Source organism: Globicephala melas, chromosome 13, assembly GCF_963455315.2.
Source record: "Globicephala melas chromosome 13, mGloMel1.2, whole genome shotgun sequence".
Lineage (NCBI taxonomy): Eukaryota > Metazoa > Chordata > Mammalia > Artiodactyla > Delphinidae > Globicephala > Globicephala melas.
In genome coordinates this window covers 26,064,414-26,087,901 of record NC_083326.1, presented here as the reverse complement: position 1 = coordinate 26,087,901, position 23,488 = coordinate 26,064,414, and the positions used below count along the sequence as shown (strand labels likewise).

At 38.9% G+C, this 23,488-nt stretch overlaps 1 protein-coding gene across 1 annotated transcript in view; it reads right to left on the bottom strand.

Annotated features, from left to right (window-relative positions):
• The window catches only part of ZNF407 (zinc finger protein 407), a 420,308-nt gene that overhangs the window by 128,704 nt on the left and 268,116 nt on the right, over positions 1–23,488 (bottom strand). Inside the window, exon 8 of the mRNA XM_030868179.2 lies at positions 16,709–16,887. Within this exon, the coding sequence (XP_030724039.2) occupies positions 16,709–16,887 (179 nt within the window). The remainder of the gene's footprint in view (positions 1–16,708; positions 16,888–23,488) is intronic.

The window sequence follows — 23,488 nt, the reverse complement described above, 5'->3', positions numbered from 1 at the left end:
CCCAGAAGAAAAAGAGAAAAAGAAAGGGACTGAGAAAATATTTGAAGAGATTAGAGTTGAAAACTTCCCTAATATGGGAAAGGAAATAGTTAATCAAGTCAAGGAAGCGCAGAGAGTCCCATACAGGATAAATCCAAGGAGAAACATGCCAAGACACATATTAATCAAACTGTCAAAAATTAAATACAAAGAAAACCTATTAAAAGCAGCAAGGGAAAAACAACAAATACCACACAAGGGAATCCCCATAAAGTTAACAGCTGATCTTTCAGCAGAAACTCTGCAAGCCAGAAGGGAGTGGCAGGACATACTGAAAGTGATGAAGGAGAAAAACCTGCAACCTAGATTACTCTACCCAGCAAGGATCTCATTCAGATTTAATGGAGAAATTAAAACCTTTACAGACAAGCAAAAGCTGAGAGAGTTCAGCACCACCAAACCAGCTTTACAACAAATGCTAAAGGAACTTCCCTAAGCAAGAAACACAAGAGAAGGAAAAGACCTACAATAACGAACCCAAAACAATTAAGAAAATGGGAATAGGAACATACATATCGATAATTACCTTAAATGTAAATGGACTAAATGCTCCCACCAAAAGACACAGATTGGCTGAATGGATACAAAAACAAGACCCTTATATATGCTGTCTACAAGAGACCCACTTCAGACCTAGAGACACATACAGACTGAAAGAAAGGGGATGGAAGAAGATATTCCATGCAAATGGAAACCAAAAGAAAGCTGGAGTAGCAATTCTCATATCAGACAAAATAGACTTTAAAATAAGGACTATTAAAAGAGACAAAGAAGGACACTATATAATGATCAAGGGATCGATCCAAGAAGAAGATATAACAATTGTAAATATTTATGCACCCAACATAGGAGCACCTCAATACATAAGGAAAATACTAACAGCCATAAAAGGGGAAATCGACAGTAACACATTCATAGTACGGGACTTTAACACCCCACTTTCACCCATGGACAGATCATCCAAAATGAAAATCAATAAGGAAACACAAGCTTTAAATGATACATTAAACAAGATGAACTTAATTGATATTTATAGGACATTCCACCCCAAAACAACAGAATACACTTCTTTTCAAGTGCTCATGAAACAGTCTCCAGGACAGATCATATCTTGGGTCACAAATCAAGCCTTGGTAAATTTAAGAAAATTGAAATCATATCAAGCATCCTTTCTGACCACAACGCTATGAGACTAGATATCAATGACAGGAAAAAAACTGTAAAAAATACAAACACATGGAGGCTAAACAATACACTAGTTAATAACCAAGAGATCACTGAAGAAATCAAAGAGGAAATCAAAAAGTACCTAGAAACAAATGACAATGAAAACACGATGACCCAAAACCTATGGGATGCAGCAAGAGCAGTTCTAAGAGGGAAGTTTAGAGCAATACAATCCTACCTTAAGAAACAGGAAACATCTCGAATAAACAACCTAACCTTACACCTAAAACAATTAGAGAAAGAAGAACAAGAAATCCCCACAGTTAGCAGAAGGAAAGAAATCATAAACATCAGATCAGAAATAAATGAAAAAGAAATGAAGGAAATGATAGCAAAGATCAATAAAACTAAAAGCTGGTTCTTTGAGAAGATAAACAAAATTGATAAACCACTAGCCAGACTCATCAAGAAAAAAAGGGACAAGACTCATCTCAATAGAATTAGAAATGAAAAAGGGAAAGTAACAACTGGCACTGCAGAAATACAAAGGCTCATAAGAGATTACTACAAGCAACTCTATGCCAATAAAATGGACAACCTGGAAGAAATGGACAAATTCTTAGAAATGCACAACCTTCTGAGACTGAACCAGGAAGAAATAGAAAATATGAACAGACCAATCACAAGCACTGAAATTGAAACTGTGATTAAAAATCTTCCAACAGGGGCTTCCCTGGTGGCACAGTGGTTGAGAGTCCGCCTGCCGATGCAGGGGACGTGGGTTCGTGCCCCGGTCCGGGAAGATCCCACATGCCGCGGAGTGGCTAGGCCCGTGAGCCATGGCCACTGAGCCTGCGCTCCGCAACGGGAGAGGCCACAACAGTGAGAGGCCCGCGTACCAAAAAAAAAAAAAAAAAAAATCTTCCAACAAACAAAAGCCCAGGACCAGGTGGATTCAAGGGCGAATTCTATCAAACATTTAGAGAAGAGCTAACACATATCCTTCTCAAACTCTTCCAAAATATAGCAGAGGGAGGAACACTCCCAAACTCGTTCTACGAGGCCACCATCACCCTGATACCAAAACCAGACAAGGATGTCACAAAGAAAGAAAACTACAGGCCAATATCACTGATGAACATAGATGCAAAAAATCCTCAACAAAATACTAGCACAAACAGAATCCAACAGCACGTTAAGAGGATCATACACCATGATCAAGTAGGGTTTTTCCCAGGGATGCAAGGATTCTTCAATATACGCCAATCAATCAATGGGATACACCATATAACAAATTGAAAGAGAAAAATCATATGATCATCTCAATACATGCAGAGAAAGCTTTCGACAAAATTCAACACCCATTTATGATAAAAACCCTCCAGAAAGTAGGCATAGAGGGAACTTACCTCAACATAATAAAGGCCATATATGACAAACCGACATCCAACATCATCCTTGATGGTGAAAAACTGAAACCATTTCCACTAAGATCAGGAACAAGACAAGGTTGCCCACTCTCACCACTCTTATTCAACATAGTTTTGGAAGTTTTAGCCACAGCAATCAGAGAAGAAAAAGAAATAAAAGGAATCCAAATCGGAAAAGAACAAGTAAAGCTGTCACTGTTTGCAGATGCCATGATACTATACATAGAGAATCCTAAAGATGCTACCAGAAAACTACTAGAGCTAATCAATGAATTTGGTAAAGTAGCAGGACACAAAATTAATGCACAGAAATCTCTGGCATTCCTATACACTAATGATGAAAAATCTGAAACTGAAATTAAGAAAACACTCCCATTTACCATTGCAAAAAAAAGAATAAAATATCTAGGAATAAACCTACCTAAGGAGACAAAAGACCTGTATGCAGAAAATTATAAGACACTGATGAAAGAAATTAAAGATGATACAAACAGATGGAGAGATATACCATGTTCTTGGACTGGAAGAATCAACATTGTAAAAATGACTATACTACCCAAAGCAATCTACAGATTCAATGCAATCCCTATCAAACTACCACTGGCATTCTTCACAGAACTAGAACAAAAAATTTCACAATTTGTGTGGAAACACAAAAGACCCCAAATAGCCAAAGCAACCTTGAGAACGAAAAACGGAGCTGGAGGAATCAGGCTCCCTGACTTCAGACTATACTACAAAGCTACCGTAATCAAGACAGTATGGTACTGGCACAAAAACAGAAATATAGATCAATGGAACAGGATAGAAAGACCAGAGGTAAACCCATGCACATATGGTCACCTTATCTTTGATAAGAGGCAAGAATATACAGTGGAGAAAAGACAGCCTCTTCAATAAGTGGTTCTGGGAAAACTGAACAGGTATATGTAAAAGTATGAGATTAGAACACTCCCTAACACCATACACAAAAATAAGCTCAAAGACTTAAAGACCTAAATGTCAGGAACTATCAAACTCTTAGAGGAAAACAAAGGCAGAACACTCTATGACATAAATCACAGCAAGATCCTTTTTGACCCACCTCCTAGAGAAATGCAAATAAAAACAAAAATAAAGACATGGGACCTCATGAAACTTAAAAGCCTTTGCACAGCAAAGGAAACCATAAACAAGACAAAAAGACAACCCTCAGAATGGGAGAAAATATTAGCAAATGCAGCAACAGACAAAGGAGTAATCTCCAAAATTTACAAGCAGCTCATGCAGCTCAATATCAAAAAAACAAAAAACCCAATCCAAAAATGGGCAGAAGGCCTAAACAGACATTTCTCCAAAGAAGATATATGGATTCCCAACAAACACATGAAAGAATGCTCAATATTATTATTCATTAGGGAAATCAAAACTACAATGTGATATCATCTCACACCGGTCAGAATGGCCATCATCAAAAAATCTACAAACAATAAATGCTGGAGAGGGTGTGGAGAAAAGGGAATCCTCATACACTGTTGGTGGGAATGTAAGCTGATACAGCCACTATGGAGAACAGTATGCAGGTTCTTTAAAAAACTAAAAATAGAATTACCATATGACCCAGCAATCCCACTACTAGGCATTTACCCTGAGAAAACCATAATTCAGAAAGAGTCATGTACCACAATGTTCATTGCAGTTCTATTTACAATAGCCAGGACACGGAAGCAACCTAAGTGTCCATCAACAGATGAATGGATAAAGAAGATGTGGCACATATATACAATGGAATACTACTCAGCCATAAAAAGAAATGAAATTGAGTTATTTGTAGTGAGGTGGATGGACCGAGAGTCTGTCATACAGAGTGAAGTCAGAAAGAGAAAAACAAATACCATATGCTAACACATATATATGGAATCTAAAAAGAAAAAAAAAAAAGATCATGAAGAACCTAGGGGCAAGACAGGAATAAAGACGCAGACCTCCTAGAGAATGGACTTGAGGACACGGGGAGGGGGCAGGGTAAGCTGCAACAAAGTGAGAGAGTGGTAGTGTATATATGGACATATATACACTACCAAATGTAAAATAGATAGCTAGTGGGAAGCAGCTGTATAGCACAGGGAGATCAGCTCGGTGCTTTGTGACCAGGTAGAAGGGTGGGATAGGGAGGATGGGAGGGAGGGAGACGCAAGAGGGAAGAGATATGCGGATATATGTATATGTATAACTGATTCACTTTGTTATAAATCAGAAACTAACACACCATTGTAAAGCAATTATACTCCAATAAAAATGTTTAAAAAAAAAAAGACATATACTATGCAATTACATTTATGTGAATAAAGGAGAGTCAAAATTAATCTATAGTGACAGAATTCAGAATGATGGTTACCTCTGGGGAAATGGGGCACTGGTATTAGGAATAAGGAATTTCTAGGGTGATAGACATGTTTTATACCTTAATCTACATATATACATATATGTATAAAAATTTATGGAAAAATTAATAAAAAGGAGAGAAACATAAAAAAAAATTCTTAAAACAATAATCCAAGGGAAAAAGGGGCAAATATTTCAAAAGATACTTCATCAAAGAAAATATAAAGAAGGCAAATAAGCACTGATAATCAACATCATTAGGAATCAAATGCAAACTGAAACCATGAAATCCCACTGAGCTCCTATTAGAATGGCGTAAGCAAAACTGACAATAACAAGTGCTCACAAAGACGTGGGGCAAGGGTAACTCTCAAACAGCGTGGTGGGAATATAAAATGTGTAGACACTTTGGAAAACAGTTCAACGGTTTTCTTTAGAAGTTGAATATATATGTACCATATCATCCAGGTATCTCATTTCCAGGTGTTTATTGACTCAAGAGAAATGAAACCTTACATTCGCACAGAAATCTACATGTGAATGTTCGTAGCCCCTCTATTCATAATTGCCAAGAAGAGTAAATGTGGTATTCATTTAAGGCCCATCACTGTGGTTTTCATTTGCATTTCCCCAACAAGTAACGATGTTGAGTATCTTTTCATGTGTTTACTGGCCATTTATATATATATATTGTTTGGAGGAACAGCTATTCAGATTCTTTGCCCATTTTTTAATCACGTTATTTGCCTTGATATTGTTGAATTATAAGCGTTCTTTATGTATTCTGAATACAAGTCCATTATCAGATAGATTTGCAATTTTCCCCCCATTTTATAGGTTTTCCTTTCAACTTCTTGATGGTGTACTTTGAGGCACAAAATTTTTTTTAATTTGGTAAAGTCCAACTCATCTATTTTTTTCTTTTATTTCCCATGCTTTTGGTGTCATAATCAAGAAAGCATTGCTTAATGAAAGGTCACAAGGATTTGTTCATATGTTTTCTTTTAAGGATTTTATAGCTAAGATAATTTATGTTTTGGACAAATAAAACAAGGTATATTTATGGGAATGCAGGGGTTAGTATGCACACAGCCGTTTCCTAGTTCTGTCTGTTGAGAAGGCCAAAAAGCAAAGGGTGCACACAAGCAATGAATACATACAGTATACATATCATGATTTCTAAATACCAGTAAAAGGAACTAAGGCTCCTGAAAGAGAGGCTGATTTTACCACCAGGGGAGGGAAAACCACCAGATGAACGTGGATCACATTTTGGTGCCAGAAAGTAAACAGATGCTCATAAAAGCATGAGGGCACATCAAAGGGCACAGGAGTCCACCTGAAAGAGCTTGCAATGGCCAAAGCTGAAGAATTGTGAGCAAGAAAATAAATAACAATGATATAATAGAATTATAAGCCACAGAGTAAAATAAGTTCATGCTGGTAAAAATTAATAGAATAAAAATAATTGGAAGAGAAGGGACAGATATTCCTTAAAGAAAAATTCCAATTAAATGTAGAAGGAACGGGGAAGAGAGAAAATGACCATTAGAACTCCACAGATCTTGTTGCAGTCAAGATCCACTAATGAATGTCAAAATTAGTGGTTAAATGCTTAAGGAGAAACAGGCTATTGGCATAATCTGAATGTATCTCCCCTGAGATATGTACTAATTAAAAAGGGGAAATAGTAAGCTTGTAGTGGAGAAATACAGAGACACCATCTTACTCAACTGGTCCAGGTTACATCATCTGCCCTACCATACCCCTGATACACTCCACATCTATTCTGAGAAATTCTTTAAAAATCCTCAACTGAGTCATGAGTAAACATCAGACTAATGCAAAATAAAGAACATTCTACAAAATAACTAATCCATATTCTTTACAAATGTCAAGGTCACATAAGACAATGAAAGATGGAAAAACTGCCATGGACTGCCATGGACTGGAGAAGATTAAGGAGACACAACAACAGAAGGGCATGTTGGTTTCTGAGCTGAATTCTGGAAAAGAAAAACAGCAGAATGGAAAACCTGGTGAAATCTGAATAAAGAATATAATTTAGAAAACAGTACTGTGCTAATGCTAAAGTCTGGTTTTGGTAATTGCACTGTGGTTATATATAATGCTAACATTTGGGGAAGCTGGGTAAAGGATATATGGGAACTCTCTGTACTATTTTTCCAACTTTTCTGCAAGTGTTTTCAAAATAAAAACTTAAAACAAGGAAAATTTGCTAAATGGTAATTTTGCTTGCTAAAAATAGAAATAAGTGAAATTGCAAATGAATAATAATATGCATTTTTACATCTTCAGAACTAAACTTCAAAGCTAATTAAACAAGATACCTCAACTTTCCTCATAACTTGAAAAACTTGTGATGCTATTCTTCACTAAATGCCTTTGCTGGAGACAGCCACCTGTGCTGCAGCATCAGCAGTAGGACCTGTCACCACCTACCTTGTTTCCTCATATAAAACTGCATTTTAGTTGGGGTCATGATACGTCTGGGAAAGTGTGTAAATTTTTAAAATATATAAATTATATTCAATTAATCAGATGATAAAAGGTCTATATAAAAATAAAAGCCACATCAATTACCTGATAAAATTATACTGCCCCTACTATAACTTTCCACAATGTTTTTTTCCCTTAAAATTTTGATAAATGAAGTTGTCAGGGGGGATAAGATCACAATTTTGCCTGCTGATAGAGGTAACCATACTGTATGTGCCTGTATAACCTGTGGCAGCGAGGAAAGCAGCCTAAAAGACAGTTTCAACATGGCTCTGAATTACACAAGCTAATTACACTTAGCGAGGCCACCCAAGAAAGAAAAGGATAGAGTTTTTTTTCTGGAAAAAAAATTTAAACATCACTTTAAAACTTCTCTTTAAGATTATGTAGTTAGAGGATGAGACTGAGAGCTCTTAAGGCTTGAGATCCATCAAAAATGATTAACTAAATGGATTTACATGAATTTGAGGTATTTTCAGTGAATTCTATTAGGTATTACTAACAAAAGCCGTATTTTACTTGTGTACACTGACTTTATTTTAAATGTTGTGAATGCCAATTAAGGACTTCACAGAACATTAAAATATACACTAGAAAGGACATTATTTCAAGATCATATTCGTTTTAAAAATATAGTACGCAACATACAAAGAATAAAAATAATTCAAATAATAAGTTTCTACTCTGAAAAAAAAGTTTTATATAGACCTTTTCTAGCCCTAACTTTGGATATATGCTCAGACTGACATGCTAATATACGTATCACACACATAAAACATATACACACATATATAGTTATGAGACTCATTTCTCTCAATAACAACTTCAAATAAATGCAAAATACATGCCAGTCCTCTCCTACTACTTTCTTAGTATTAAAACAGCAATAAAAAAAAGCCCAATACCTTTATTTCTACAGAAAATCTCAATATCAATGATAACTTTCAAAGCTCTTTCATATGTATTAGTTAATTTGAACCTCATATTCAAAGGAAAGGCTAAACATTGTTAGTCATTTTGCAGCTGAGAATACAGATGTAGAAGGTTGAGAGACTTGCTTAAAGTCACACATCTCAATGGCAATAAAGTCAGGACACTAAAACCTAGTTCATTTGACTCCACCCGTCCACGCATCCATCCATCCTTCAAATTCTGTACCAGGCAGTAGAAGTACAACTGTGAAAACATTTACCCTAGTGGTTTTTTTTTTTTTTAACTATATTATACCATGCTACTTCCTAGTACACGTTTTCAGATTATCTGATGTCTTAAAACTCAATATGAAGGCTTCCATGATAAGAATTTCATTAACCCATAGATGCTGATTTTTTTTTGGGGGGGGGGGTTTACTATTTTATTAACATTTAAATTTCACCAAGAGTTCAAGTATATGCTAGCCATTTGTTCAGATTTTTGAAATAAAGACAAAATGGGCAAACAGCTTTAAAGGTGCAGTGTATTTAACACTGCAGAATATATTCACCAACTAGACAATCTAAGGAGTGGTATAACTATACACTTAGGAGGACCAAGTATAGGAACAAACTCTGGAACTTGAGGAAAAACCCGCCATTCAGGACTGAACAGAGGTCCTTGGTTGCTGACAGAATCTCCCCTTGACTTCAGACTTGAGACAAACTGAGGGAGTCTGTCAGTATACAGAGACCACTGCCTTCAGGACAAACAAACAGTAACAGGATGGACTGGCCAGAGCCAGTTCAGGTTGTGGGGACCGGTCTGAAGTGAGCAGGGTCGGCTGGAGGCTGGAAATGCTGCCGCTGAAGGCCAGCATCGGCCGATGACAGCAGCCACCTTCTACAAGTCGCTGATTTCTCCACAAGTTCCTAATGCTTTCCCAAACAGGGAGTTTTTTGTTTTTTTTTTTTTAAAGCTCCTGGATATGTAGGGTTATATAATTGGAAAACTCTTGAAGACAAACAGACATGGATTTCAATCAGCAAGTTAACCTCTTGAAGCTTCTTTTTTTAAATCATTAAATTGGGAATAACACCTACCAAAGAATTTTGCTTTGAAGATTTAATGGCCTAATGAAAAGTTCAGCACAGACACTATTACTACCCTTCCTCTTTCTTTCTTTGTAATTAAAAAGACAAAACGTGCAAAATAATAGAGTTCTTTAGTTCCCCATACTAACCATCTAAAATAGGAAGTCATACATATTACAGTTTAGAGGACTGTGGGAAGGAAATGGCAGAAAGTGGACCAGAGAGACACACGGGGCAAATATTTCCTTAAGCCTACTCCACAATGTTAAGTAGATAAAGGAAGTTTTTAGACATATACTGAAGACATGTTAGAGAGAACATATTTATTCTTCAGGAGATTAAATTTTAAAATATTTAAGAATGTTAATTAGAAAGTTTTGAAAAAAACCTATATCAGTATATTACTCAATAAAAGAGAAATGGTGATGAGTTCAGAGTCAGCTTAACTCAGCAGTAAACAGCACATTTACTGACACACAAACACAAATGAGACCATCCTAGAGAGCGATTATATTACTGAAAAAAAGGAGACTGATGGAAAAATAGTGCTTTGACATTATTCACCCACTGACTACAAAGAATGTAAGATAGTCCTAAACTCAGGAATTCCAACAGGAGTGAGAGTGAGAGAGAGCGGAGAGAGAGGCCAATTAGCAAAATACCTATCTGCTGTGCCATGATGGACAGAAGGCACCAGACTATGTAGACAGGGCTTTGAAAGAAACAAAGACATTTAGCAGCAGTTAAGAAAAATAGTAAATTAACCCATGGATGATGTCTGAGGTTAAAGAATCAAATTGTTGAGCTGTTAATTATTTTAGGAAGTCTTTTGTTAAGTGGTGAAGTATCAGGAGACTGGAAAACAAGGATTCCAGTCTGAAGGTTAAAAAGAAAGAGGGGAGAGGCTGAAAATTATAGAGCTGTAAGTCTAACATCTATATTAGGAAATAAATTTGAGATGATACTTATGGATGAGCTTAATAATACATTTGGAGAAGTACAATTTAATAGGAGTGAGTCAGCATGGATTTACCAAAGGCAATCATGTCAGAAAAAATTTCGTTCCTTTTTAAGTTGAAGTAATAATTGGTTTATGTAAGGGAGAACCAATGAGAAACTGTCAGGATTTTCTGAGATTTTTGGACCTTTTCATAAAATGAATTATTGTACAAAATGTCATGACATGTGTCAGGGCACCCAACTAACAAAAGGGGATGAAAGTAATGGGGTTAAAAATAGAGGGCCAAAGAATTTGGGAAAAGACTGCATTCTACAAGGCTCTCTATATATCAGAACACTAATGTTTTTAATTAATGATGAAGAAAACCTTTTATATTACAAAATTTGAATATATCACTAAATGAGAGGGAATGGTTAAGATACAAAAGGCTATAGCTGTTTTATCTTAACCGTGATAGATTAAGCAAATGGGCTCAGAGGTGGAATATGAAACTTAATCTGCCTAAGTATAAAGTGATGCACTTAGATAGAATTAAGGAATCAGTTAAATATAGTTTAAATGGTACTGAACTGGTAACCATTAGAAAGAAAAAGGATTTGGAATTTGGATAAGAGTCAAACTTTCACATTCTTATTCTTATAACTGGGTGAGAGAAATGCTATGGAATGAAGTTAAATAATACATGTCATAAAGAATTTAAAAAATGACTATCTTATAGGAGAATAAAAAATTCTAATCTGTGAAGAGGGTTTGATAGATGCATGTGCTATCATCCTGCACAGGCAATAATCTAATGTATATTGTAAAGGATTAAGTATTGATATATATAAGAACTAATGAAAATCATATCAATACAAATATGATAAAAAACATGACAGTAGAAAAATTAAGGAAATTAGGAAAAATACCGTCCCATCACTTAATGCTTAATTTCCCCTAATAAGAGAACACTATTTGATTATTACCTTTGGAAAAGGCAGAAACATTTACTACATTTAAAGTCCCAGCTTCTCAGATGAGAATATGGAAGAACTAAGCCAACCTCCTAGTCTCCACGCAGCGCTCATCCTGCGGGAAAGTGGCCACTTCACGCCTGGGCCCTCCGGGTGCACCTGTGCAGGTACAGGGAGCATAGCTTCAATTTGAGCCGTGGAGGCACAACGTGGAGTCTGTCTCTTGGAGTTCGTGAGAAAAAACATCTTCTTCATAGTCACAAGCAGCAGAGCCCTGGCACACCCCCTCCACTCTCTCCTTAGCCCTCTCCATCTTAACCTTCAGGTTATTTTTAAAGTATTCTGAGATATTACCACCCAAGTCCAATTGAAGGTCACCTGTACTGCAAACATAAAGTGTGTGTAATTCTTTCTCAAGGTGTAGTGAATGAACACCAAGCTTATTCATGGATAAGAGAGATGGGAGAAATACAACTGCTAAAACTATGAAGCTCAAATAAAGATCACTTTTGAGCTGAAACGGATTTCACGTAATAGAGAACAAGTGTAATGTACAATGACAGAAAAGATTCTGGCCACTTGCAATCTGACATCAGTTTTGCGGGACTAATGTGATTGCATAATCTCATCACATTAGATCTAGAGTGGACCTAAATGAACCTCTTTGGAAGTTTAGGGGTCAAGGGAATCCTGTTCTTTTAAAAAGAGAAGTACTGGGCTTCCCTGGTGGCGCAGTGGTTGAGAGTCCGCCTGCCGATGCAGGGGATACGGGTTCGTGCCCCGGTCCGGGAAGATCCCACATGCCGCGGAGCGGCTGGGCCCGTGAGCCATGGCCGCTGAGCCTGCGCGTCCGGAGCCTATGCTCTGCAACGGGAGAGGCCACAGCAGTGAGAGGCCCGCGTACCGCAAAAAAAAAAAAAAAAAAAAAAAAAAAAAAGAGAAGTACCTACAGAAAAGGGTACAACTCAGAGAAGAGCTTGAGGAATTTTCCCCAACTGAACACAACCACGTCCCAACATCAGGGATAAGAAGGAGAACCAGCACCGCCTCTCCTCATCCCAGGGACTGGTCTCTACACCACAGATTAGTCTTGGCTGCTTTTATATTTAATAAAGAATGAAATAATACAGAATATACTCCTTCCTGTTTGGCTTAACTTCATCCAATGATATGATCGTGAGACTTATTCATATTGTCGCTTTAGCTGTAGTTCAATCATTCTCATTGCTGTAGAGTGTTCCATTAGGTAAATATGCAACCGTTCTACTTGATGGACGTTCGAGTAGTTTGGGGTTTTGACTATGATGAGTACATCAATTATCAAGTATAAATAATAAAGTAAAGGACTATTTCAAGTAAAAGATTAAAGTTGTCACTGCAGATAAAAAAACGAAATGCAGCTATATGCTGTTTATAAGGCAGCTGGTATAGCTATACAATATAAAACACAGAATGATGGCAAGAAGTATTACTACAGATAAAAAGGAACATTTCATAATTATAAGAGAATTAAATATTTTTTCTTTATCTTAGGTGGGTATATGTATAAAACAAACCTAAAGTTCCAAGTATCCAGTGATTTATCTTTAAAACATGTAAAGCCAAAATTAACAGAAAAACAGACAAATCCATAATCATAGTGGGCAACTTTAATATACCTCTCTTACCATAGTGATAGAGTTAGCATAAAAAAATCAGTAAGAGTACAGACAATCTGAGCAATACAGTAAAGAAATGAGGTAAGTGACATATAGGAAACACAGAATGCAGCACCAAACAACACTGATATTTCTAGTATGTCTCAAACATTTACCAAAACTCACCATATGCTGGGCATAAAGAAAGTATAAACAGATTCTGAAGGATTAAAATAATTCAGACGATGTTCTGTAAACACAGTAGATGTAAGCTAGAAATCAATTTACATTACTATTTCAGTAGTTAACAAAAAGATAATTAGAAAATCCCCAAATGCCTGGAAATCAAATACTGCATTTCTAAATAATCCACTTTTATTTAAAAAAAAATAAATGACCACTTGTATCTTGTTTTCCAACAAAAGCTACAACCAAAATTAAAGCTCACATATAGCCTTTAATTCTCAGGAGTATGAAACGGAAAATGGTATCAAAGTCATTCTTCTAGTTCCCAACAACAATTGAGAAAGAAGACAATGGATCGTCAACGGAAGCCAACAGAGAAGAACACTGGGCAACGATGGGTGCCAAGTATTATCACGTCAAACAGTTTACATATTGTACCATCTTGGTTAGATCATATGAAAACTGTGCTGTAGGCATCACTATCCCCAGCTTACAGAGGGGAAGACGGAGACCCAGAGTTAAAACAGGGTTTCCAAAACCATTCAACAGGGAAATGAGAGCTGAAGTTAAAACCCAGCCTGCTCTGAAGGCCATGCACACAGAAACACGGGATGCTACAGTGAGGAGGGACCTCGGAGATGGCACGGACCTCACTGCAGGGCCCCCAGGGGAAGCACAACTGCAGGAAAACCACTTTCTCAGAACTGTTTTCCAACGACAAAAAAAAATTAAATACCTTATTTTAACACAGACATTTCCAAATATCATCTTAACTAAAATTTAAAATACCCCAAATGACATTATTTACAATCTTTTCTGTTGCTGTTGTTTCACATTTTCCTTCTCATGAGAGCATTAGATGTTCGATCTACATGGGAGAGCCAAGTCAGATCCAGAGTGAATCTGTTTATTTGTTCTGGGGTAGTTTAAAAGAACTGCTTCATATGCTTCACTGAATTTTTGGTTACAGATTTCTCAACACATGAATAGTGTTGACAGCAGAGAAGGCTGCTGATAAGTCACCGTCAGGTCTGGGCATAAACCTCTCTGAAGATTTCAGGCCACCTCCGGACCCTGCACAGTACCGTGCATCAGGGATTCACCCACTGTGCTGCCTAATTCCTCTACCGGAAGCACGGAAGGAAGAGCGGCAAGCGCCCGCTTCGACACCTCACTTCACGTGGAGGAGGGCGCGTTCCACACACCCATGAAGGTATTACAGTTGACTCAGAATTACAAGGTGAAAGAGTCAATCTAAGGACTTTGCCGTTTTAAAGTTTTCTCTTAACTGAGCTAAGTTTATCAAAGCAAATATATTACTGAGGAGCAATCTTGCCTTGCACGGGGGGAATAAACAAGTGCCACCCCACATGCACCACATGGACTTCGTTTGTCAAAATACTGAGGAATGCTACTGTGATTTATATAGAAAAAGGTTCCAAAAGAATCATAAAAATACAAACAGAAAACTAGGATCCTATGCAGAAGAGCATCACACACATACGCAAGGAAACGAGGATAACTTTTCTAAAAAAGATTTTATACAAATGATATCTCAAAACAGAACTCTCAGCATCACTAGAGCAGCAATGGCGTAAGCGAAGAGTCTGTCCTTTCTGTGCAGAACAACAAAAGGAATGTGTTTCTTTGGTCTGCAATTAGCTTCCTCTCCCTTTCTTTGCTGTTTACCTCATTTAAGAGCTAGAGACACCTTATTTTAGGAAAATAACCTACTTTTAATGTCTGATTGGTGCAATGGAAGAGAGAGACAGAATGCGTCAATATTACATCTTGAGAAGCTGAAATAGTGAAACTACCTTGAAAATGGTACTTTGCTGACAACCTACCATCAGTTTAGATCATTTTGCTTGGCCATTTCTGGAAGCACCAGCTTTTAGGCACTATTTCTGACATCTGCATTGTCATGCACTCATATTAATAAAGAATCCGTAGGTACTCATGGCCAGAAGATACTTCAATTTGACTTTATCTGTTTTTGTGAACTAAAGTTGATAAACTGTCTAGCTCAAAACCTTTTCAGTGACAACCTCACCAAAATACAAAGAATATTGACCCCCGTTTTTCTTTTTCAAAAACAGACGTGGGTACAACAGAGATTACTAAACCAGATGTTTTACCATGACTTTAAAGAGTCAATCTGATGAGTATAAACAGAGAAATTTGAGAACACAACAGCAGAAAACAAATAATAACCTTACATTCAGTGTCAAATGGATTAGGACTATTATTCTACCTCAAATTACTCAACAAGTCCTGTTTCTTTCACTGTAGACATTACATTACCAATGTCATTTACATATTTTGCAAAGGCAGCCTTGCATCTGGGGTGGGATTTCACACAACTTTCAAACACTAGTGTCACTTCGCCAGCATCAGCACCAACACCCACAGTCCTTTGCACTGATCATTCTCGGCACTAGAGTACTGTGCTAAGAGCTTCATAGACAAGATCTTTTTAAATTCTCACAATAACCCTTTAAATAGATCCCACCACATCGATTTACGTACGAGAAATCTAAGGTGATGAGATGAGCCTGCCTGTAACCCACACAGCCAGGATGGGGAGGACAGTTTAAAAACAGCTCCAATTGCTCCCAAAGCACCTGCTTTAAACATCCCCTGGATCCCCTGGCACTATTTAAATGAAGTCCTGTTTGGACTACAGTTGGAACTGCCGGCAAATGTCCTGCAGGGGACTACCTCTTCCGACAGGTCCCATACTCACAATCCATCACCTGGCTACTCTGCACGGAAGAACTCTGCACTCAAGGCCCCCTTGTTCACTAAACAAAAGGCTGGGCTCCAGGGGGTCAATGTGCTTAACCCTGCAGTTGGTGCTGCATATCTGATCCCCCCACAGCATCTGACAGCCAGTCCAACAAGGCCAGAGTGATCTCAGCAGCCTCTGCCATCACCAACGTTCCCTGAAACCCGTATCACGGGCCCTCCTAGTTTTGGGGACACGTGTGGCACTGTTACCCCATCCAGGTTCTCCTGCTCTCCTCAGTCACATTCTTCCCCTTTCCAGGTATCTACTGGAAAACCGTGGTACAAGGGATAGGGCAGGCATAACATTTTAAATCACAAACATTTTCTGAAAAAAAATTAAAAACCTTATGAATTAGCCAAAATACGAAGCTCAAACAACTACTACTGTCTCAGATCAACCGCGTTTTGAGTATTTGCCATTAATAACTCTGCTGTCCTGCGATGATTATTTCGTCATATTTGCTCTTGATGAAATATAATTGAAAAGACCTGTTTTTATAGTTGAGGGGGATAAGACCAAGTGTTCTTTTTTATAAGTCTTGAAGCAGATACTATCACACATGCTACCACATTTAAATAAAGGCTGGTAATGCACACACAGCCTAGTAACTATCGTGATGAGTGAGCATCTTACATAATAGTTTTCGTTTCTTACCTGCGTGCAGGTAGGCCAGGTCAGGGTTTTCGATGTCAGGATGCTGCTCTTTCAAGTGGTTTCGAAACTCCACAGGGACGTTGGTCCCATAGTCACACTTGGGGCAGTTGTACATCTTGACCCCTTCATGTTTGCCCGTGTGTAGAATGTGTTTGCGGATATTTTCAGCACAGTTTGACCTACCAAGAAAGAAAGAAAAGTAAACGGAATTAAGGTCAAATCAATAACACGAGACCACAGATCACGATGGCAGTGACCACTCGTGCAGACCTCACAGGTATCAGGTGCTATGTGTGCTCTAAGTGTTGTGCTCTGTAAGAGTTAACATGAATCGTATGAGGCTGGGAGCTCTTAAAACCTTGGCGCTAATTTCTAGGTTGGCTTTTACCTGAGCAATTCATTTCTATGCAGAACTGGAAACACAAAGTCCCAAGTTCTATCATTTTAATATCAAATTATTCTGGTACCACTTGAGGGCAGTGAAGGAGTTTCCTTAATCCCGAGAACACACCTTGCACCACGGAGTACTGATACAAAGGCAAGCCCTGTCACCTCCACTGAAATTGGAGCATTAAGGAAAAAAAGATGCCTTGACTTTTAGACCTGTCAAGTGAGCTGCTTCTAAGTAAGGCTCTAAGATAGTCTGACGATAGAAAAGTAGCTGGAAACAGCCCCTCAGCCCACAGCTGGGCAATGTGCGAAGTTCCAGTGAGGTTCCTGTACTGGTGTAGGTTTTGAAGAGGGATGGACTGAATAAATACAATTGAGGGTCTGTATATTTCCCACCAAATTGTCCCTGAAAAATAGGCTCCTCTCCCACTGCTTTCCTGCAGACGCAGAAATGCAAGGCCTGAAATGACCAGAACCCTGGGCACAGGGAACTGCTCATGAGGCAAACTGTTCACCGCCTGCTCCCAGCCCTCTCAGCACAGGCACTGCAACTGTGCCCCCAGACCGTGTCCAATTAACAGCAGTTAAACCGAGCGGGCATACAATCATTAAGAGTGGGTGACTGAATATGTCTTCAGTTGGACATTGATTTCTAAAGAGAGTCCCAGTTCATAGACTGGAAGACTTAATATTATTAAGATGGCAATACTCCCCAAATTGATGTACAGATTCAGTGCAACCCTATCAAAATCTCAGCTGGATTTCTTATAGAAATTGAAATGCTGATTCTAAAATTCACAAGGAAACGCATGGAACCTAGAAGACTCAATACAGTCTCACAAAGAACTAAGTTGAGGACTCACACTTTCTGATTTCAAAACTTACGAAGCAACAGTGATCAAGACAGTTCCATGGGAAGTTAGATGCCTCAGCGCAAGGCTGCAGGCTCCTTGTGGGGAGCAGGGATTCATGCCGGACTTGCTGGGCCCATGAGCGCAAGCATTGGGTTTATGGAGAAGGCATTCTGAATTATGAGGACATTTCAAATGAAATTTTGAACTATGACACACTGAAAATTTTGAGGCAGCTTTACATATATGTACATATATACGTGTATAAATATATAAAGCGTGGGCTGGGCAATTAGCAAAAGGACCAGAGATGCGACCTAATTTTACGGCTTCTTAAAAAATATGTAATAAAGGAAATATTTTATTCAGTTCAAAAGCAATGCATTTTAAAATAATAAATTAATAAAATAAACCACAAGTGCTTCTAGAACGCCATAAGACTATGGCAGTACTACACACTCACTGCCTATTAACACAAAAGCATGTTAAATTTGTGTTATTTAACCTAATAAGAAGGAAGCTTAAAAAGAATCCTAATGAATATTTTTTCCTCTTTTGATGCATATTATTTCAGTTATTAAAAAATAATGCACCACTGAAGTTGAAGAAACATACTTTCACATATTTCAAACATCAAACAGTCTAGTGATAGACAGATATAGCAAAGCCTCCTCCAGCACGGGCCGGATCACCCCCACCTCCACCAGGAACCCGGGATCCCTAACTTCTTATCAATCTTTTGGGAGAATTAAGAATGATTTTTCCAATCCACAAACACACTGTATCTTCTTTTCTCCCCTCTTCTTGTATGTAAATCTGTTGGCGTAACACGTGTCAGCAGCACCTTCTTCCACCTAACAACAAGGCGCGGGGATGCTGTTTCCACGTGACTATGTTAGAGCAGAGTGTCCTTCCTGATGCCTCCCTCTACCCTCCCCTACTCCCTCCCTCTGCTCCGCCTCCTTTCCTTCCTTTGTTAATAGCCAGGCAGTATTTCACCGTAAGGACAGAGAGTGTTATATTTAACTGACCCTCTACTGATGAGCATTTAGGTTGTTTCCAATCATTTGCTAGTATAAACAAGGTTGCAATGAATCATCTTGTGAAACACTTTCCATTTCTCAGGATGCCAAGAAAATCTCAGGATGCCAAGTGGAATTGCTTCCAATGGCAATGGGCATATGCTTTTGTAATTTTGATAAATGCTGCCCAACTGCCATCCAGAGGAGTTGTAGCAATTTACACGTCCACCAACAACGTTTGACAGAGTCTGTTTCTGCACATTCGTGCCACTGTAATGTGTTGTGTTACCAAACTTTCACATTTTTGCCAACTTGGTGGGTGAAAAATGGTAGCTCACTGGGGTTTCAATTTTTAACCTTTAAAAGTTTTAATCTGCATTTCTTTTGTAACGAATAAAGTTTCTTCGAATATTGAAATGTCATATGTATTTTCTTTTCTCTGTACTGCTTTTCCATATTTTTGATCAGTTTTTTTCCTAAGGGTTGTTAGTCATTCTCTTATACATAAAGGAGGTAGGTACTTTATGACAAAAGTAACAAATATTTCTTCCTTAGTTTCCTTTAGACTTTGCTTACAGCATCTTCTGAAAAGCAGAAGTGTTTTATTTTGTTCATCTTTTGTCCTATGGCTTCCTTACTTGGAGGTCATAAAAGGATTGTCCCTAATTTGGTTCTAGTACTTGAATAGTTTCATTATGTTCCACTGAATATTAGATCCCTTGCAAAATTCTCCTAGAGTGTGGTGTGAACTGTGGATCCAGACTGCTAGCCAGAGCTGTCAAGACAACATCTTAATAGTCTACCTTTCCCCCACTGACTTGAAATGCTACCTTCATCAATATTTTATTTATTTGAAGCTAATTCTGGATTTTCTATCACAGTCTGCTGGTCTGTCTCTGCCTGCGCCCATCTGTTACGACGAACCAAGCTGCACAAGGCTCACATCTGGTAGAACTCATCCTTCTGCACTGCTCCTTTCCTCCCAGGTCACAACTTCCCACCCAAGCCATCAGATCATCAATCACAAGACTGTGCTGGTGAGCTGGTGTGGCAAACATCATGAGTTAACTACGGAACCAGAGAGAATAAAGTAGTATCACTAAGACACAATCAGGTAATTTCTATGTATTTATTAACATGTACTGGTAGTACTGTCTTACCGATAAAGAAAAGGAAATGCAGAGAGAGCGGGCACAGATGTCATGCGCTAACGTGCACACACATCCCAATGAACATTCCTTTCCTAGTTCCCCAAGGGAAGCTATGTAACTGCCTCACCACTCCCAAACTCCTGTGTGAAATTAAAGACTGCCTTGGTCTACTGCTAATAATCTGACAGGTTGTGTATGTAAATGGACATTACAATCTTCTGAAAGTTCTACTTAAAGAACTGTGTTAGTTTTCTTTAACATTCTCCCTTCCACACTTGTGACCATGGAGTACTTTGCTGTTGTTGTTATTTTATGGGAATAATATATGTCTCTCATAAGGCTGTCATGAGGGTTAAGGTAAATGATACTAAACAAGTTCAGAAAATACAGGAGGTACTCAGTTCGCTTTTGATTACTGTTGCTAGTCTTTCTATTAAATGCAGTACAGTTCAACTATCTGGATCATCATTAGCAATTTTCTCACTGTATACGAAAGGCAATTTCAATTCGTTTGAAAAATAGATTTCCCAAACAGTTATATAGTGCATGCATGCATATATGTTTAGAAATGTGATTTCTTTCTATGCATGTTCAGAATATACTTTTTGAACCAATACCCTTGAAAAGAATTACTCTGTAGTTAAGTATGCATTGGAACAAGTGTATTATAGTACATATTTATCTAAAAGCTCAGTTGAAAGAGGCTTCTACTGTATCTTTAAAAGAGTAATCCAGGGCTTCCCTGGTGGCGCAGTGGTTGAGAGTCCGCCTGCCGATGCAGGGGACACGGGTTCGTGCCCCGGTCCGGGAAGATCCCAACATGTCGCGGAGCGGCTAGGCCCGTGAGCCATGGCCGCTGAGCCTGTGCATCCGGAGCCTGTGCTCTGCAATGGGAGAGGCCACAGCAGTGAGAGGCCCATGTACCGCAAAAAAAAAAAAAAAAAAAAAAAGTAATCCAAAATGAATAAAGAATAATCCAAAGGAAGTCTTTTTGTAAACTAAATTTAAGAAGTTTTCACATTTTTTTAACCAGTAGTATTTAATTATAAATTCACTGAGCAAAAACTGAGTCTAAGAAAGCCTGGGAAATCTCCAAGGGAGAAGAAAATAAAGCTGCGAGTCACTGCAGGTGGCAGGCAGTAACCAATACAGCAGCGCAGGGCTTCTTCCACAATTTACATAACACAGCCCAGGATACAGTCCTCTGCCACTTATGTTCTCACTAAAGGACCCATAAAGAAAGAGCCTGGTGGGCTTCCCTGGTGGCGCAGTGGTGGAGAGTCCACCTGCCGATGCAGGGGACACGGGTTCGTGCCCCGGTCCGGGAGGATCCCACATGCCGCGGAGCGGCTGGGCCCGTGAGCCACGGCCGCTGAGCCTGCGCGTCCGGAGCCTGTGCTCCTCAACGGGAGAGGCCACAACAGTGAGAGGCCCGCGTACCGCAAAAAAAAAAAAAAAAGAAAAGAAAGAGGCTGGTAATTTTAGATTACTAAACAGTTGTGCTGGTTAAATTTAACATTGGTTAGAGGGTACAAGAATAAAGAAGTTCAAATTCCTCTGGTTAAAATGGAACATTTTATCAACAATGTTTAGCAAACAGATGAATGTCATTGGGAGTGTTGAACGCAATACATCACCAGGACAAAGAACACAAGGACCAATGTATGCGGGGATAAAGATGTCATTTCAGATCAGTGAGGAAATGATGGGTCATACAACAAACGGTGTTCAGTCAATTACCTATCACATGGGGAAGAAATAGTTAGACTCTTGTGGTCTTATACCATGCAAAAGTAAATGCCATTTGGACTTTAAGATTAACCTAAGGACACTAAATTATAAACGTGCTAGAAGAAAATACAAGAAAACATTTTTATAATCTTGATTTGAAAGAGCTTTCCTGAATAAAATTCAGAACACAAATGCTATAAAAAGATGTAGCAAAAACACTTCATAAAACTTAAAACTGCTATATAGCATAATAATCATAAATAAAGTTAAAAGACAGGGCAAAGAAATGGACAAAATATATGAAACATATATAAAATGATTAATATACAGACTACAAAATGAGTACCTATGATTAATAAGAAAAAAGATAAAAATCTTAAAAACTGGATAAAAAACATAAGCAAGAAATTCCTAACTGGAGATCTACAAATGGTTATGTAAGCATTAAATGACTCCAGTAACCAAGGAAATACCAATGAAAGCCTAAGGTAACAGAAGGGCAAAATTTAAGAAGACTGGTAGCATTAATGAACGGTAAGGGAAATGAATGCCACTGGTAAGTGTCAGTTAGCAAAGGCTTCGGGAAGACGTTTGATGATAGCCTTCAAAAGTAAAATACACACATACTCTTGGACTTAGGAGTTCATTTCTAGAAGTTATCCATAAGGAGAATCATTAAACCATTATTTGTGGCTAAACACTAGGGGAGAATGTGAAACTAGATGTTTGCTTACAAAGGAAATGAGTTGTTAATTTACAATGATCCACACTAAGGATTTCCATACTGCTGAGAGGTAAGGGTTACCATGCAAGCCTGCTTCTCAGAGTAGGAGCTGGTCTCCTACAGAGCTCCATGGAAGCCAACTACATCCCGGTAGAACGCTGGGAGGGCACAGCCTGATCCCAGGAAAAGCAAGGGTACCCCCCAGCCGTGAGTGGTGCCAGAACAAGGCAAGCGACCTGGTAGGCCAGGCCACACGACTGCTCCCGCACAGCCCTGACCTCAAGCCATCCAGGTGGTAGGCCAGGCCACACGACTGCTCCCGCACAGCCCTGACCTCAAGCCATCCAGGTGGTAGGCCAGGCCACAAGACTGCTCCTGCACAGCCCTGACCTCACGCCATCCAGGTGGTAGGCCAGGCCACACGACTGCTCCCGCACAGCCCTGACCTCACACCATCCAGGTGGTAGGCCAGGCCACACGACTGCTCCCGCACAGCCCTGACCTCACGCCATCCAGGTGGTAGGCCAGGCCACACGACTGCTCCCGCATAGCCCTGACCTCACGCCATCGAGGGTGGGCTCCCCAAGCAGTGGAGCTGACCAGTCCCATGGTGCCTTTCCCAGTCTGACGCCAGGCACCGCAACGTCCCTGAGTGTGGCTCCAGAGAACCGCAGGTGTGACAGGTACAGAGACAGGCTGAGAGGAGGAGTAACGATGACACGCCTGTCTCTGAATCTCCCTCAAATGCTACGGAGGAAGCCCTGGTGTGTGTGTGTGCAGCTCATCATTCATCCTTATTCGTTGGACAAAAGCCATTCACAAAATAAGGTACACCTTATGTACTACCATGGAAAAACTTCCAAGACACACTGTTAAGTTAAAAAAAAAAAGCAAGTCCCAGGTAAATACAT